Source organism: Panulirus ornatus, chromosome 1 (genome assembly GCF_036320965.1).
Source record: "Panulirus ornatus isolate Po-2019 chromosome 1, ASM3632096v1, whole genome shotgun sequence".
Lineage (NCBI taxonomy): Eukaryota > Metazoa > Arthropoda > Malacostraca > Decapoda > Palinuridae > Panulirus > Panulirus ornatus.
Genome location: NC_092224.1, coordinates 2019086 through 2038863, shown reverse-complemented (window position 1 = coordinate 2038863; position 19778 = coordinate 2019086). Strand labels below are relative to the sequence as shown.

Sequence of the window (19778 nt, the reverse complement as noted above, 5' to 3'; positions counted from 1 at the left end):
AATGGGCCAGAAGCCAAGCGTTTCCCTCTAACTATGAATGATATGTTCAAAAAATTAAATAGATAGTGGTGACAGTGCACCAGCCGTGCAAAACTTTTTCTCAGAGCACTGAGATACCTTGTACTGACATCATAAGAGGACAAAATATATATATTACACATTGTACAAACCAAGCAATCAATAACATAAAAGCTTGGAAAAACAGAAAAAAAAGAAAAATGGTTAATAACCTTCAAATCATTGAGATAGACATATTTACAGTCACAAAACCTATGTAACGTAATATTAGACACCTGAACTACTAATATGAAAAGACCATTCATATTACAGTTTACCATTTTCATAATGAAGAAGTATGTTAGTGCCCAAATCCCAGGTTCAGTAACATAGAAAACATACAGAGTAACAATTAGTAAGTCCCTGACCACCCTACTGTCATCCTCATGACTAAGCACACATATGCAGGCCAACATCTGAAACAAAGTTAATCTTTAAACACATTATGATACAGCAAGGAAGATTAATACAGCCTAGCTTGAAGTACTATACTCCAATGAGGCTGTTCTTTTAACCACATATGCTGAATTGAACAGTAATTATAATTTATATAACATGATAGACCTGCCTGGTGCCAAGAGAGGACTGGTGAATGAAATATAATAGCTGATTCACTTTCAAGAGAGGTTACTTCCAATGGAACAAATTTTCTATGAGCACTTGTATCATACCTCAAAGTTTTCCATTAAAATTGAAACAGCTTGTGTAAAAACCGAGACACTTACATGTTCTTCATTAAATGCATTAAGATTCCTGGACATGTGCTTGAGTTCTAGCTTTCTAAACTGTGCATAAATATACAGTGTGGTAAAAATTCTTAAGATAAAAGTATAGCATGAAAAAATAATTCAGTCATCAGCTCCCTTTCAGGGATCATAAGGTTAACAACTATAAAGGACGAAACACTTTGATTTCCAGCAAACAATAGTTTTAATAGCTGACTGCAATTTGATTATTTTACAACAACTGTCTTCTAAGTGTTGCACTATATATGGTAATACTGTATAAACAATAAATGCTGGATTTTTCTCATCATAGACTACTTCAAAAACATCAAATATAAATTGTTAGAAAGGAATACATAAATACAATACATAATTAGTAAAATGATCAAACAATGTGATCAACATGATCTTGTGTATTAAAAGGTGGTTTACCCAGCATCCAATATGTAAGAGTTGTGTGACCTGCCTGTATTCAGCTCCACTATCCAGCACCAAAGTTTCCAACTCAGTCAACAAATTTCTCCAGTAAAATGGGTATCATACCACATACAGCAGCTTGTGAAGAAGCTACTCTCACAGGCAAGCTGCAGTATCCAACATTATCTGAACTTTTACTGATAAATAATTCATCATTATACCTTTGAGGTACACTTACTACAAAAAGTTATTCTTAAAATGGTGATTAATGAATCTAATACATGTTATAGAGGCACTTGCTGAGATATAACTAAACACACTGTAATGGTGGATACTAAAACTTGCCCTACATATTAATTTACAACCCAAGTGCTTCAGTATTGTCTTAGTATGCAATACTATGTGAAATTCTTCTCATTCAAAGTTTGTGTTGAACATATTTAAGTCATCAAAGTTTGCAGTACCAGGCTGTTCAAGGATTTGTAACATATCAGTAAGTTCTGGTTGCACTCCTGGAGCACCTCCACCTTGGTGGCCCGTGCCTGAGCCTGGGTGAACTGAGCTGGTGGAAGGGCCTACACTAGCACTTTCTGCTCCTAAACTGTTGTACTGCCACATACCTGCACAAGATTATTTCAATTAAAATATGTTTGAAGTGCAATTTACAGCAAAAGGCTGCATCAATAAGGAAAATACACTATTCTAAGCTGAAATAAAGTTTAAACTAAAATGTACAGAAGGTTCCCCATATGAATATTAGACATATTCAAGTATGCTTTAGACCAAGTTACTCATGTAAGTTCTATACTGAAAGAATAGGGGTTAGATTTTTTAAACTAATGTTTCTTCATCTCTTATGATATATTACCCACAATTTGCACGTCTTTGAAACAAAGCTTCCCTATACTGTCACCACAACCTTTCACAGCTCACTTTAAAAAAATATCACTTATGTACACACATATTACCCATAGCTTCTCTATAAGCCTAAAAGTACTAACCTCACTTAAATACACTTTCTTCCAAAGAGGAGTCCATTAGTGCATATGGGAAATGAGACAACCTTCATTTCTTAGTGAATAATAAGTAAAATGCAAATAAAAATTTAAGGGTAATCCTAATTGGTCATTATGTTCCACTTGCACAAACCACTGTTTGTCACAATCTCCTTAAAATAAAGGAGACTCATGTCATACATTTAAAGCCCAACATAGCAAACACACCAATTCCATTAATTCTCTCTCTATGTTCACCTTAGCAAGCCTCAAGCTTTAACTTTTTCTTAGTCTAAATATCTATGTATCCTATTGTCCATATTTCTTCTTGTGTCGGGAAATAAATGATTTCACTGTTTCCTCCAACAATTTATTATATATATGAAGAGCCCATACATCTCACTCATTAACAACTACTAAATCTCAAAACAAATTCAATCCTGTGTAACTCTAACCTGGACAAAATATGCTTTCCAAAAGCTGCAGGACTCTAGTATAGGTGCCTTAAATAATTTTTCCTTTTGAACTGTTATTTCATATCTACAGGGGTCTCATTCAACCCAGTACTGCCTGCATATCTACAAATGGCTCTTCTACCTCCCTTTAAGAAATAGAGGAAAGAAAGGCCTTCCATCTCATTACATCTCCTTATCCATTAGCTGTGATGCTGCTTCCCTCTCTTCATTCTACAAATATTATCCTGACTACTGAATATCCTTACCAACCAGTGAACAACAAAGTCACCCCCTTTTTCCCTTTTTTAATAAATTCCACTATAATACCATCCAAACCCACCGCCTTGCTGGCTTTCATCTTCTGCAAAGCTTTCACTACCTTTTCTCTCTTTACCAAACCATTCTCCCTGATCCTCTCCCTTCTCACACCACCTTGACCAAAACACCCTATACCTGCCATTCTATCATCAAACACATTTAACAAACCTTCAAAAATTCACTTCATCTCCTCACTTCACCACTACTTGTTATTACTTCCCCATTAGCCCCCTTCACTGATGTTCCCATTTGTTCTCTTGTCTTATGCAATTTATTTACCTCCTTCCAAAACATCTTTTTATTCTCCCTAAAATTTAATGATACTCTCTCACCCCAAGTCTCATTTGCCCTCTTTTTCACCTTTTGCACCTTTCTTTTGACCTCCTGCCACTTTTTTTTTATACATCTCCCAGTCATTTGCACTACTTTCCTGCAAAATTCGTCCAGACGCCTCTCTCTTCTCTTTCACTAACAATCTTATTTCTTTATCCCACCATTCACTACCTTTTCTAATCTGCCCACCTCCCACCTTTCTCATGCCACAAGCAACTTTTGCACAAGCCATCACTTCTTCCCTAAATACATCCCATTCCTCCTCCACTCCCCTTACGTCATTTGCTCTCACCTTTTGCAATTCTTAACTCAATCTCTCCTGGTACTTCCTCATAAAAGTCTCCTTTCCAAGCTCAATCACTCTCACCACTCTCTTCACCCTAACATTCTCTCTTCTTTTCTTTATTCATTTATCTATTATATTCAACCGCTGTCTCCCACATTAGCAAGGTAGCACAAGGAAACTGACGAAAGAATGACCCAACCCACCCACATACACATGTATATACATACATATACATACACAGACATATACATATATACACATGTACATATTCATACTTGCTGCCTTCATCCATTCCCATTGCCACCCCACCACACATGAAATACCATCCCCCTGAGGTAGCACTAGGAAAAGAAAAAAAGGCCACATTCGTACACACTCTGTCTCTTGCTGTCATGTGTAATACATCGAAACCACAGCTCCCTTTCCACATCCAGGCCCCACATATATACACATACACAGACATATACATATATACAATGTACATATTCATACTTGCTTGCTACCTCTTACTTCAGTGAGATAGCGCCAGGAAAACAGACAAAAAAAAAGCGACATTTCTTCAAACTCAATCTTTAGTTGTCATGTGTAATGCACCGAAACCACAGCTCCCTATCCACATCCAGGCCCCAGAGATCTTCCCATGGTTTACCCGACATTTTACATGCCCTGGTTCAGCCTACTGATAGCACGTCGACCCTGGTATACCACATCGTTCTGATTCACTCCATTCCTTGCACTATTGTTCAGGCTTCGATCACTCAAAATCTTTTTCACTCCATTCTTCCATCTCTAATTGGCTTCCCACTTCTTGTTCCCTCCGCCTCTGACACATATATCCTCTTTGTCAATCTTTCCTCGCACTCATTCTCTTAATATATCAAAACCATTTCAATACACCCTCTTCTGCTCTCTCAACCACACTCTTTTCATTTCCAAACATCTCTCTTACCCTTACATTACTTACTCAATCAAACCACCTAACACCATGTATCGTCCTTAAACATTTCATTTCCAACACCTCCACACGTGTGTGAAAATAATAATGATGTTTTCTGTAGTCAGTACAAAAGCCTCTAAACAGCATGGCATTACCCCCTGTAATATAATAATCAAACCCACAATATGTATCAATGTGTGAGTGACAACCAACAAATTGGGATGCCATTAGGTATTCCTTGCATTATGAGATGCAGCGACATAAACCCACATCATTACAAAGTGTAGATGATGGAAAGTTTGTAAAACCAGTAATATAACACAACATGCACAAAAAAACATAGAACAATTGTTTATCATAATAATAATATAAGATTAAGCACAGTACTGTTATGATTATGAAGCAGGGAATGAGTCATGAAATGAGGCATGATACTTCTTTAGTATGCCAAACATGATAAGATTAATAGGCCACGAGAGGAAAAGAGGTTCGTCGCATGATATTTCTTTAGTATGCCAAATATGATAAGATTAATAGGCCATGAGAGGAGAAGAGGTTCGTTATCTGAATACAATGAATTAAATATGTTCAAAATGGAACTGGTTTAACCTGCATTGAGTTGAGCTTCGGAGGGAACAGAAGGAATCATAATGTTTACTTTGAATCATGTCTATGTTAGACAAGATGAAAAACTGGGAGAAGACATGCACAGTGATCATCAGTTCACACAGTGTGGTCCTCAGCATTGGTAAAATTGCTTGACAGGTTGGCATGTCCAAGCACACACATTGCTCCAGACAGTGATAAACCTATTTATCCATGATAAATTGGTTAAACTGTGTCCTAGCAGCAGGGGGGTTCCTACACTAACTACTGAAAAAATCAAAAGTATAATATCTTCTGGTGAAACGTGTTTGCTTTTTCCTTAAAGCAATTAACCAGCCTGGCACATGACTGGTCAACCCTTATAATATATCTAATACTCTTTGACTGCACGACTGGCAGTTGCAAGAATAGATACTAGTGTGGTCTTACTATGAACATTGCTGTAGTGGTTGATTTGTTTTCATGAAACATAATCTGCATGTAAAGCCATTCTATAACAGTGTACCAGTCAAAAGATACAGAATAACTGGCAACTCATCAAGCCATGGATACCAGCCATGCACTGTACCTCAGAAGTTTTATCAAAAAGTCTCGTGTAAAGTGACAGACTGTATGATGGCCATAAGGATGCCTAATAATTTTCTATCAGCTGTGCATAGGTATTCTGTCAAAGATGTCCCAAGTTATGCAGAGAGCATCTTATATACATTAATGCAACCAGGATCAACTCTGATACCAGTTCCCTCTGGGATTCCCTCAAAAGGGTGGCCACGGCAAAGAGTCTCCATTGCTGGAGAACTCCAGCACCACTTCTAGTATTTTGACCCTCAAACTTACCAGGATACTGGAAGAGGAAAACTAACACAGTGTTTCCAGAGGCTCCTACCTAATGCTCTGACTTCCACCTAATGTTCCTACCTAATGTCCAATCTACTCCTCTGCCTAATGTTCCTACCTACTTCCACCTGATGTTTCTACCTAATCTTCCTACCTACTACTTCTATCTATTGCTCCTATCATTTTGCCAAAAGGCAGGGCTAGTGCATAGGGCTCACTGCAGGAAAATCTAGTTACAAAGAATGAGTTATATGAGTTAAGTGGTCAAAAGTTATATAGTGTGACAAGGAGAGACTGTATGTTTGAGGACAGGATGCCAGCAATGCACCTGTGGGTGAAACAGAAAGAAAAGAGTTATCTGGTTAAGAGGAGTGCAACTTTACAACCACTGAAGTGCTGATTCACTAAACAACCGTCACCAACCCCTGCAATACCCAGGCGGGTAGTAACAATAATCCTTTCTGGTCGGTGGATGCCTATCAACTACTACCTATGTTACACATAAATTGTTTGGCATTGTATAGGTTTTAAAACCAGCATTTGTAAAACATTCTTTGAAAGACTCTTACAAACGTGTTTGGTTACTCCCTCACTCCTCACAAAAACCTTTCTTCTGCATCTATTAATGTCCAAATCAGTTAATTAATCTTCTTAAAATTCTCATGAATTTCTCTCTCAAAGTTCTTAACCAATCATCTTTTTCAATTCTATTCAATTCTATTCAGGAAAATATGAAATCCATACATAATATCAACTATATAAAAATAATTTCAATGATGAATAGTTATGTTTACCTGAGGAGGCAGCAGCTGGAGTGTATGAAGGCAAGGAGCGACTCGTAGAGCTCAGTGGTGTGTATGATGGTGTTGATGGAGATCGTGATGGACTCATACTGCCTCCATAACTATATCCTTCACCCTGTGGTAGAGAACAATACTTCCAAATTTAAAAAATGTAATGGAAATAAGATTTCTAAGGAAGCACATCAAAGTGACAAATCAAAAACTCAAATACCTTCTAGAAAAAATTCTTCTTTAAATAGAAAATGCAAGACCTTCTGTCACCTCCCAATGACACAGTGAAAAAAGTTCCTTAGTATCCACAAAACACAGTTCATCTGCTCCACTCTCCACTACACTGCAACTGTCTGGTTAGCCATCATATCTAAAACAAATCTAACAAGGCCAAATGCCACAAACAAGGCTCTCATACAATCCCTAGCTGCCTAGCAACCACAAACACTTGCTCTTGCCTTGCTCTTATTCACATTTACTCTTAACTTTCTTCTTACACACACTTTACCAAACTCAGTCACCAGCTTCTACAGTTTCTCTGACTCACTTCCCAAGCTCTCTCATCCACAACAGACTGCATACTTGCCCCTCTTTCCAAAACTCTTGCATTCACCTCCCTAACAACCCCATCCATAAACAAATTAAACAACCATGGAGACTTCACACACCCCTGCCGCAAACCTACATTCACTGAGAACCAATCACTTTCCTCTCTTCCTACACGTACACATGCCTTACATCCTCGATAAAAACTTTTCACTGCTTCCAACAACTTGCCTCCCACACCATATATTCTTAGTACCTCCCACAGAGCATCTCTATCAACTCTTATCATATGCCTTCTACAGATCCACATATGCTACATAAAAATCCATTTCCTTTTCTAAGTATTTCTCACATACAATTTAGAAAGCAAACACCTGATCCACACATCCTCTACCACTTCTGAAACCACACTGCTCTTCCCCAATCTGATGCTCTGTACATGCCTTCACCCTCTCAATCAATACCCTCCCATATAATTTACCAGGAATACTCAACAAACTTATACCTCTGTAATTTGAGCACTCGCTCTTATCCCCTTTGCCTTTATACAATGGCACTATGCACGCATTCCGCCAATCCTCAGGCACCTCACCATGAATCATACATGCATTAAATAACCTTACCATCCAGTCAACAATACAGTCATCCCCTTTTTTAATAAATTCCACTGCAATACCATCCAAACCTGCTGCCTTGCCGGCTTTCATCTTTCGCAAAGCTTTTACTACCTCTTCTCTGTTTACCAAATCATTTTCCCTAACCCTCTCACTTTGCACACCACCTCGACCAAAACACCCTATATCTGCCACTCTATCACCAAACATTCAGCAAACATCTAAAATACTCACTCCATCTCCTTCTCACATCACTACTTGTTATCACCTCCCCATTAGCCCCCTTCACTGAAGTTCCCATTTGCTCCCTTGTCTTACGCACTTTATTTACCTCCTTCCAGAACATCTTTTTATTCTCCCTAAGATTTAATGATACTCTCTCACCCCAACTCTCATTTGCCCTCTTTTTCACCTCTTGCACCTTTCTCTTGACCTCCTGTCTCTTTCTTTTATACATCTCCCAGTCATTTGCATTACTTTCCTGCAAAATTCGTCCAGACGCCTCTCTCTTCTCTTTCACTAACAATCTTATTTCTTTATCCCACCATTCACTACCTTTTCTAATCTGCCCACCTCCCACCTTTCTCATGCCACAAGCAACTTTTGCACAAGCCATCACTTCTTCCCTAAATACATCCCATTCCTCCTCCACTCCCCTTACGTCATTTGCTCTCACCTTTTGCAATTCTTAACTCAATCTCTCCTGGTACTTCCTCATAAAAGTCTCCTTTCCAAGCTCAATCACTCTCACCACTCTCTTCACCCTAACATTCTCTCTTCTTTTCTTTATTCATTTATCTATTATATTCAACCGCTGTCTCCCACATTAGCAAGGTAGCACAAGGAAACTGACGAAAGAATGACCCAACCCACCCACATACACATGTATATACATACATATACATACACAGACATATACATATATACACATGTACATATTCATACTTGCTGCCTTCATCCATTCCCATTGCCACCCCGCCACACATGAAATACCATCCCCCTGAGGTAGCACTAGGAAAAGAAAAAAAGGCCACATTCGTACACACTCTGTCTCTTGCTGTCATGTGTAATACATCGAAACCACAGCTCCCTTTCCACATCCAGGCCCCACATATATACACATACACAGACATATACATATATACAATGTACATATTCATACTTGCTTGCTACCTCTTACTTCAGTGAGATAGCGCCAGGAAAACAGACAAAAAAAAAGCGACATTTCTTCAAACTCAATCTTTAGTTGTCATGTGTAATGCACCGAAACCACAGCTCCCTATCCACATCCAGGCCCCAGAGATCTTCCCATGGTTTACCCGACATTTTACATGCCCTGGTTCAGCCTACTGATAGCACGTCGACCCTGGTATACCACATCGTTCTGATTCACTCCATTCCTTGCACTATTGTTCAGGCTTCGATCACTCAAAATCTTTTTCACTCCATTCTTCCATCTCTAATTGGCTTCCCACTTCTTGTTCCCTCCGCCTCTGACACATATATCCTCTTTGTCAATCTTTCCTCGCACTCATTCTCTTAATATATCAAAACCATTTCAATACACCCTCTTCTGCTCTCTCAACCACACTCTTTTCATTTCCAAACATCTCTCTTACCCTTACATTACTTACTCAATCAAACCACCTAACACCATGTATCGTCCTTAAACATTTCATTTCCAACACCTCCACACGTGTGTGAAAATAATAATGATGTTTTCTGTAGTCAGTACAAAAGCCTCTAAACAGCATGGCATTACCCCCTGTAATATAATAATCAAACCCACAATATGTATCAATGTGTGAGTGACAACCAACAAATTGGGATGCCATTAGGTATTCCTTGCATTATGAGATGCAGCGACATAAACCCACATCATTACAAAGTGTAGATGATGGAAAGTTTGTAAAACCAGTAATATAACACAACATGCACAAAAAAACATAGAACAATTGTTTATCATAATAATAATATAAGATTAAGCACAGTACTGTTATGATTATGAAGCAGGGAATGAGTCATGAAATGAGGCATGATACTTCTTTAGTATGCCAAACATGATAAGATTAATAGGCCACGAGAGGAAAAGAGGTTCGTCGCATGATATTTCTTTAGTATGCCAAATATGATAAGATTAATAGGCCATGAGAGGAGAAGAGGTTCGTTATCTGAATACAATGAATTAAATATGTTCAAAATGGAACTGGTTTAACCTGCATTGAGTTGAGCTTCGGAGGGAACAGAAGGAATCATAATGTTTACTTTGAATCATGTCTATGTTAGACAAGATGAAAAACTGGGAGAAGACATGCACAGTGATCATCAGTTCACACAGTGTGGTCCTCAGCATTGGTAAAATTGCTTGACAGGTTGGCATGTCCAAGCACACACATTGCTCCAGACAGTGATAAACCTATTTATCCATGATAAATTGGTTAAACTGTGTCCTAGCAGCAGGGGGGTTCCTACACTAACTACTGAAAAAATCAAAAGTATAATATCTTCTGGTGAAACGTGTTTGCTTTTTCCTTAAAGCAATTAACCAGCCTGGCACATGACTGGTCAACCCTTATAATATATCTAATACTCTTTGACTGCACGACTGGCAGTTGCAAGAATAGATACTAGTGTGGTCTTACTATGAACATTGCTGTAGTGGTTGATTTGTTTTCATGAAACATAATCTGCATGTAAAGCCATTCTATAACAGTGTACCAGTCAAAAGATACAGAATAACTGGCAACTCATCAAGCCATGGATACCAGCCATGCACTGTACCTCAGAAGTTTTATCAAAAAGTCTCGTGTAAAGTGACAGACTGTATGATGGCCATAAGGATGCCTAATAATTTTCTATCAGCTGTGCATAGGTATTCTGTCAAAGATGTTCCAAGTTATGCAGAGAGCATCTTATATACATTAATGCAACCAGGATCAACTCTGATACCAGTTCCCTCTGGGATTCCCTCAAAAGGGTGGCCACGGCAAAGAGTCTCCATTGCTGGAGAACTCCAGCACCACTTCTAGTATTTTGACCCTCAAACTTACCAGGATACTGGAAGAGGAAAACTAACACAGTGTTTCCAGAGGCTCCTACCTAATGCTCTGACTTCCACCTAATGTTCCTACCTAATGTCCAATCTACTCCTCTGCCTAATGTTCCTACCTACTTCCACCTGATGTTTCTACCTAATCTTCCTACCTACTACTTCTATCTATTGCTCCTATCATTTTGCCAAAAGGCAGGGCTAGTGCATAGGGCTCACTGCAGGAAAATCTAGTTACAAAGAATGAGTTATATGAGTTAAGTGGTCAAAAGTTATATAGTGTGACAAGGAGAGACTGTATGTTTGAGGACAGGATGCCAGCAATGCACCTGTGGGTGAAACAGAAAGAAAAGAGTTATCTGGTTAAGAGGAGTGCAACTTTACAACCACTGAAGTGCTGATTCACTAAACAACCGTCACCAACCCCTGCAATACCCAGGCGGGTAGTAACAATAATCCTTTCTGGTCGGTGGATGCCTATCAACTACTACCTATGTTACACATAAATTGTTTGGCATTGTATAGGTTTTAAAACCAGCATTTGTAAAACATTCTTTGAAAGACTCTTACAAACGTGTTTGGTTACTCCCTCACTCCTCACAAAAACCTTTCTTCTGCATCTATTAATGTCCAAATCAGTTAATTAATCTTCTTAAAATTCTCATGAATTTCTCTCTCAAAGTTCTTAACCAATCATCTTTTTCAATTCTATTCAATTCTATTCAGGAAAATATGAAATCCATACATAATATCAACTATATAAAAATAATTTCAATGATGAATAGTTATGTTTACCTGAGGAGGCAGCAGCTGGAGTGTATGAAGGCAAGGAGCGACTCGTAGAGCTCAGTGGTGTGTATGATGGTGTTGATGGAGATCGTGATGGACTCATACTGCCTCCATAACTATATCCTTCACCCTGTGGTAGAGAACAATACTTCCAAATTTAAAAAATGTAATGGAAATAAGATTTCTAAGGAAGCACATCAAAGTGACAAATCAAAAACTCAAATACCTTCTAGAAAAAATTCTTCTTTAAATAGAAAATGCAAGACCTTCTGTCACCTCCCAATGACACAGTGAAAAAAGTTCCTTAGTATCCACAAAACACAGTTCATCTGCTCCACTCTCCACTACACTGCAACTGTCTGGTTAGCCATCATATCTAAAACAAATCTAACAAGGCCAAATGCCACAAACAAGGCTCTCATACAATCCCTAGCTGCCTAGCAACCACAAACACTTGCTCTTGCCTTGCTCTTATTCACATTTACTCTTAACTTTCTTCTTACACACACTTTACCAAACTCAGTCACCAGCTTCTACAGTTTCTCTGACTCACTTCCCAAGCTCTCTCATCCACAACAGACTGCATACTTGCCCCTCTTTCCAAAACTCTTGCATTCACCTCCCTAACAACCCCATCCATAAACAAATTAAACAACCATGGAGACTTCACACACCCCTGCCGCAAACCTACATTCACTGAGAACCAATCACTTTCCTCTCTTCCTACACGTACACATGCCTTACATCCTCGATAAAAACTTTTCACTGCTTCCAACAACTTGCCTCCCACACCATATATTCTTAGTACCTCCCACAGAGCATCTCTATCAACTCTTATCATATGCCTTCTACAGATCCACATATGCTACATAAAAATCCATTTCCTTTTCTAAGTATTTCTCACATACAATTTAGAAAGCAAACACCTGATCCACACATCCTCTACCACTTCTGAAACCACACTGCTCTTCCCCAATCTGATGCTCTGTACATGCCTTCACCCTCTCAATCAATACCCTCCCATATAATTTACCAGGAATACTCAACAAACTTATACCTCTGTAATTTGAGCACTCGCTCTTATCCCCTTTGCCTTTATACAATGGCACTATGCACGCATTCCGCCAATCCTCAGGCACCTCACCATGAATCATACATGCATTAAATAACCTTACCATCCAGTCAACAATACAGTCATCCCCTTTTTTAATAAATTCCACTGCAATACCATCCAAACCTGCTGCCTTGCCGGCTTTCATCTTTCGCAAAGCTTTTACTACCTCTTCTCTGTTTACCAAATCATTTTCCCTAACCCTCTCACTTTGCACACCACCTCGACCAAAACACCCTATATCTGCCACTCTATCACCAAACATTCAGCAAACATCTAAAATACTCACTCCATCTCCTTCTCACATCACTACTTGTTATCACCTCCCCATTAGCCCCCTTCACTGAAGTTCCCATTTGCTCCCTTGTCTTACGCACTTTATTTACCTCCTTCCAGAACATCTTTTTATTCTCCCTAAGATTTAATGATACTCTCTCACCCCAACTCTCATTTGCCCTCTTTTTCACCTCTTGCACCTTTCTCTTGACCTCCTGTCTCTTTCTTTTATACATCTCCCACTCATTTGCATTTTTTCCCTGCAAAAATCGTCCAAATACCTCTCTCTTCTCTTTCACTAAAAATCTTACTTCTTCAACCCACCACTCACTACCCTTTCTAATCAACCCACCTCCCACGCTTCTCATGCCACAAGCATCTTTTGCGCAAGCCATCACTGCTTCCCTAAATACATCCCATTCCTCCCCCACTCCCCTTACCTCCTTTGTTCTCACCTTTTTCCATTCTGTACTCAGTCTCTCCTGGTACTTCCTCACACAAGTCACCTTCCCAAGCTCACTTACTCTCACCACCCTCTTCACCCCAACATTCTCTCTTCTTTTCTGAAAACCCATACAAATCTTCACCTTTGCCTCCACTACATAATGATCAAACATCCCTCCAGTTGCACCTCTCAGCACATTAACATCCAAAAGTCTCTCTTTTGCGCGCCTGTCAGTCAATACGTAATCCAATAACACTCTCTGGCCATCTCTCCTACTTACATACGTATACTTATGTATATCTCACTTTTTAAACCAGGTATTCCCTATATATATATATATTTATTTTCATTTATTTTGCTTTGTCGCTGTCTCCCGTGTTTGAGAGGTAGCGCAAGGAAACAGACGAAAAGTAATGGCCCAACCCACCCCCATACACAATGTATTTACATACACGTCCACACACGCAAATATACATACCTATACATCTCAAAGGTACACACATATATACACATACAGACATACATATATACCCATGCACACAATTCACACTGTCTGCCTTTAATCATTCCCATCACCACCTCGCCACACATGGAATACCATCCCCCTCCCCCCTCATGTGTACAAGGTAGCACTAGGAAAAGACAACAAAGGCCCCATTCGTTCACACTCAGTCTCTAGCTGTCATGCAATAATGCCCAAAACCACAGCTCCCTTTCCACATCCAGGCCCCACACAACTTTCCATGGTTTACCCCAGACGCTTCACATGCCCTGATTCAATCTACTGACAGCATGTCAACCCCGGTATACCACATCGATCCAATTCACTCTATTCCTTGCCCTCCTTTCACCCTCCTGCATGTTCAGGCCCCGATCACACAAAATCTTTCTCACTCCATCTTTCCACCTCCAATTTGGTCTCCCACTTCTCCTCGTTCCCTCCACCTCCGACACATATATCCTCTTGGTCAATCTTTCCTCACTCATTCTCTCCATGTGCCCAAACCATTTCAAAACACCCTCTTCTGCTCTCTCAACAACGCTCTTTTTATTTCCACACATCTCTCTTACCCTTACATTACTTACTCGATCAAACCACCTCACACCACTCATTGTCCTCAAACATCTCATTTCCAGCACATCCACCCTCCTGCGCACAACTCTATCCATAGCCCACGCCTCGCAACCATACAACATTGTTGGAACCACTAGTCCTTCAAACATATCCATTTTAGCTTTCCGAGATAATGTTCTCGACTTCCACACATTCTTCAAGGCTCCCAGGATTTTCGGCCCCTCCCTCACCCTATGATTCACTTCCGCTTCCACGGTTCTATCCGCTGCCAGATCCACTCCCAGATATCTAAAACACTTTACTTCCTCCAGTTTTTCTCCAATCAAACTTACCTCCCAGTTGACTTGACCCTCAAACCCTACTGTACCTAATAACCTTGCTCTTATTCACATTTACTCTTAACTTTCTTCTTTCACACACTTTACCAAACTCAGTCACCAGCTTCTGCAGTTTCTCACATGAATCAGCCACCAGTGCTGTATCATCAGCGAACAACAACTGACTCACTTCCCAAGCTCTCTCATCCACAACAGACTTCATACTTGCCCCTCTTTCCAAAACTCTTGCATTCACCTCCCTAACAACCCCATCCATAAACAAATCAAACAACCATGGAGACATCACACACCCCTGCCGCAAACCTACATTCACTGAGAACCAATCACTTTCCTCTCTTCATACACGTACACATTTCTTAAATCCTCGATAAAAACTTTTCACTGCTTCTAACAACTTGCCTCCCACACCATGTATTCTTAATACCTTCCAGAGAGCATCTCTATCAACTCTATCATATGCCTTCTCCAGATCCATAAATGCTACATACAAATCCATTTGCTTTTCTAAGTATTTCTCACATACATTCTTCAAAGCAAACACCTGATCCACACATCCTCTACCACTTCTGAAACCACACTGCTCTTCCCCAATCTGATGCTCTGTACATGCCTTCACCCTCAGTCAATACCCTCCCATATAATTTACCAGGAATACTCAACAAACTTATACCTCTGTAATTTGAGCACTCACTCTTATCCCCTTTGCCTTTGTACAATGGCACTATGCACGCATTCCACCAATCCTCAGGCACCTCACCATGAGTCATACATACATTAAGTAACCTTACCAACCAGTCAACAATACAGTCACCCCCTTTTTCAATAAATTCCACTGCAATACCATCCAAACCTGCTACCTTGCCGGCTTTCATCTGCCGCAAAGCTTTTACTACCTCTTACTACCTCTTGGTAAATATATATATATATATATATATATATATATATATATATATATATATTCCCTGGGGATAGGGGAGAAAGAATACTTCCCACGTACTCCCTGCGTGTCGTAGAAAGCGACTAAAAGGGGAGGGAGCGGGGGGCTGGAAATCCTCCCCTCTCGTTTTTTTTTAATTTTCCAAAACAAGGAACAGAGAATTGGGTCAGGTAAAGGCCCAGTCCTCTGTTCTTAACGCTACCTCGCTGATGCGGGAAATGGCGAATAGTTTGAAAAAAAAAAAAAAAAAAAAAAAAAAAAATATATATATATATATATATATATATATATATATATATATGAAGTCTGAAGTCTGTTGGGGATGAGAGAGCTTGGGAAGTGAGTCAGTTGTTGTTCGCTGATGATACAGCGCTGGTGGCTGATTCATGTGAGAAACTGCAGAAGCTGGTGACTGAGTTTGGTAAAGTGTGTGGAAGAAGAAAGTTAAGAGTAAATGTGAATAAGAGCAAGGTTATTAGGTACAGTAGGGTTGAGGGTCAAGTCAATTGGGAGGTGAGTTTGAATGGAGAAAAACTGGAGGAAGTGAAGTGTTTTAGATATCTGGGAGTGGATCTGGCAGCGGATGGAACCATGGAAGCGGAAGTGGATCATAGGGTGGGGGAGGGGGCGAAAATTCTGGGGGCCTTGAAGAATGTGTGGAAGTCGAGAACATTATCTCGGAAAGCAAAAATGGGTATGTTTGAGGGAATAGTGGTTCCAACAATGTTGTATGGTTGCGAGGCGTGGGCTATGGATAGAGTTGTGCGCAGGAGGATGGATGTGCTGGAAATGAGATGTTTGAGGACAATGTGTGGTGTGAGGTGGTTTGATCGAGTGAGTAACGTAAGGGTAAGAGAGATGTGTGGAAATAAAAAGAGCGTGGTTGAGAGAGCAGAAGAGGGTGTTTTGAAATGGTTTGGGCACATGGAGAGGATGAGTGAGGAAAGATTGACAAAGAGGATATATGTGTCGGAGGTGGAGGGAGCAAGGAGAAGAGGGAGACCAAATTGGAGGTGGAAAGATGGAGTGAAAAAGATTTTGTGTGATCGGGGCCTGAACATGCAGGAGGGTGAAAGGAGGGCAAGGAATAGAGTGAATTGGATCGATGTGGTATACCGGGGTTGACGTGCTGTCAGTGGATTGAATCAAGGCATGTGAAGCGTCTGGGGTAAACCATGGAAAGCTGTGTAGGTATGTATATTTGCGTGTGTGGACGTATGTATATACATGTGTATGGGGGGGAGGGTTGGGCCATTTCTTTCGTCTGTTTCCTTGCGCTACCTCGCAAACGCGGGAGACAGCATCAAAGAAAAAAAAAAAAAAAATATATATATATATATATATATATATATATATATATATATATATATATATATATTTTCTTTTTCATACTATTCGCCATTTCCCGCGATAGCGAGGTAGCGTTAAGAACAGAGGACTGGGCCTTTGAGGGAATATCCTCACCTGGCCCTCTTCTCAGTTCCTTCTTTTTGAAAATAAAAAAAAAAAAACGAGAGGGGAGGATTTCCAGCCCCCCGCTCCCTTCCCTTTTCGTCGCCTTCTATGAAACGCAGGGAATACGTGGGAAGTATTCTTTCTCCCCTATCCCCAGGGAATATATATATATATATATATATATATATATATATATATATATATATATATATATATGTATATATATATATATATATATATATATATATATATATATATATATATATATATATATATATATATATCCTCTTGGTCAATCTTTCCTCACTCATTCTCTCCTTGTGCCCAAACCATTTCAAAACACCCTCTTCTGCTCTCTCAACCACGCTCTTTTTATTTCCACATATCTCTCTCACCCTTACATTACTTACTCAATCAAACCACCTCACACCACACATTGTCCTCAAACATCTCATTTCCAGCACATCCGCCCTCCTGCGCACAACTCTATCCATAGCCCACGCCTCGCAACCATACATTATTCTTGGAACCACTATTCCTTCAAACATACCCATTTTTGCTTTCCGAGATAATGTTCTCGACTTCCACACATTCTTCAAGGCTCCCAGGATTTTCGCCCCCTCCCCCACCCTATGATTCACTTCCGCTTCCATGGTTCCATCCGCTGCCAGATCCACTCCCAGATATCTAAAACACTTTATATATATGTGTCGGAGGTGGAGGGAACGAGGAGAAGTGGGAGACCAAATTGGAGGTGGAAAGATGGAGTGAGAAAGATTTTGTGTGATCGGGGCCTGAACATGCAGGAGGGTGAAAGGAGGGTAAGGAATAGAGTGAATTGGATCGATGTGGTATACCGGGGTTGACGTGCTGTCAGTGGATTGAATCAGGGCATGTGAAGCATCTGGGGTAAACCAGGGAAAGTTGTGTGGGGCCTGGATGTGGAAAGGGAGCTGTGGTTTCGGGCATTATTGCATGACAGCTAGAGACTGAGTGTGAACGAATGGGGCCTTTGTTGTCTTTTCCTAGTGCTACCCCGCACACACGAGGGGGGGAGGGGGATGGTATTCCATGTGTGGCGAGGTGGCGATGGGAATGAATAAAGGCAGACGGTGTGAAATGTGTGCATTCGTATATATGTATGTGTCTGTGTGTGTATATATATGTGTACATTGAGATGTATAGGTATGTATATTTGCGTGTGTGGACATGTATGTATATACATTGTATATGGGGGTAGGTTGGGCCATTTCTTTCGTCTGTTTCCTTGCGCTACCACGTAAATGCGGGAGACAGCGACAAAGCAAAATAAATAAATAAAATATATATATATATATATATATATATATTTCTTTCTTTCTTTCAAACTACTCGCCATTTCCCGCGTTAGCAAGGTAGCGTTAAGAACAGAGGACTGGGCCTTTGAGGGAATATCCTCACCTGGCCCCCTTCTCTGTTCCTTCTTTTGGAAAATTAAAAAAAAATAATGAGAGGGGAGGATAAGCAGCCCCCCGCTCCCTCCCCTTTTAGTCGCCTTCTACGACATGCAGGGAATACGTGAAAAGTATTCTTTCACCCCTAATACATATATAATATATACATATATATATATTTATTATTATTTTATTATTATACTTTGTCGCTGTCTCCCGCGTTTGCGAGGTAGCGCAAGGAAACAGACGAAAGAAATGGCCCAACCCCCCCCATACACATGTATATACATACGTCCACACACGCAAATATACACACCTACACAGCTTTCCATGGCTAACCCCAGATGCTTCACATGCCTTGATTCAATCCATATATATTTTTTTTTTTTTTTTTTTTTTTCATACTATTCGCCATTTCCCGCATTAGCGAGGTAGCGCCAAGAACAGAGGACTGGGCCTTTGAGGGAACATCCTCACCTGGCCCCCCCCTCTGTTCCTTCTTCTGGAAAAAAAAAAAAAAACGAGAGGGGAGGATTTCCAGCCCCCCGCTCCCTTCCCTTTTAGTCGCCTTCTACGACACGCAGGGAATACGTGGGAAGTATTCCCTCTCCCCCATCCCCAGGGATAATACATATATATATATATATATATATATATATATATATATATATATATATATATATATATACATATATGTATTTTTTTTTTTTTTTTTGCCACTGTCTCCCGCGTTTGCGAGGTAGCGCAAGGAAACAGACGAAAGAAATGGCCCAACCCACCCCCATACACATGTATATACATACATATATATATATATATATATATCATATATATAATATATATCATTTTTGCAGGGAAAAAATGCAATTGAGTGGGAGATGTATAAAAGAAAGAGACAGGAGGTCAAGAGAAAGGTGCAAGAGGTGAAAAAAAGGGCAAATGAGAGTTGG

General features: G+C 39.9%; 1 protein-coding gene across 10 annotated transcripts in view; it reads right to left on the bottom strand.

Annotated features, from left to right (window-relative positions):
• Positions 1 to 968: 968 nt before the first annotated feature.
• tgo (Aryl hydrocarbon receptor nuclear translocator homolog tgo) overlaps positions 969 to 19778 on the bottom strand; it is a 942634-nt gene continuing 923824 nt past the window's right edge. For 6 of the 10 annotated variants that reach the window (XM_071670630.1, XM_071670262.1, XM_071670152.1 and 3 more), the window contains one exon: positions 10886 to 11888. In XM_071670630.1, coding sequence (XP_071526731.1) covers positions 11721 to 11888 — 168 coding nt within the window. In that variant the 3' untranslated portion in view covers positions 10886 to 11720. Of the gene's footprint in view, positions 1820 to 10885; positions 11889 to 19778 lie in introns of those variants that run through there. The other 4 variants (XM_071670713.1, XM_071670355.1, XM_071670447.1 and 1 more) reach the window with 4 other exon arrangements.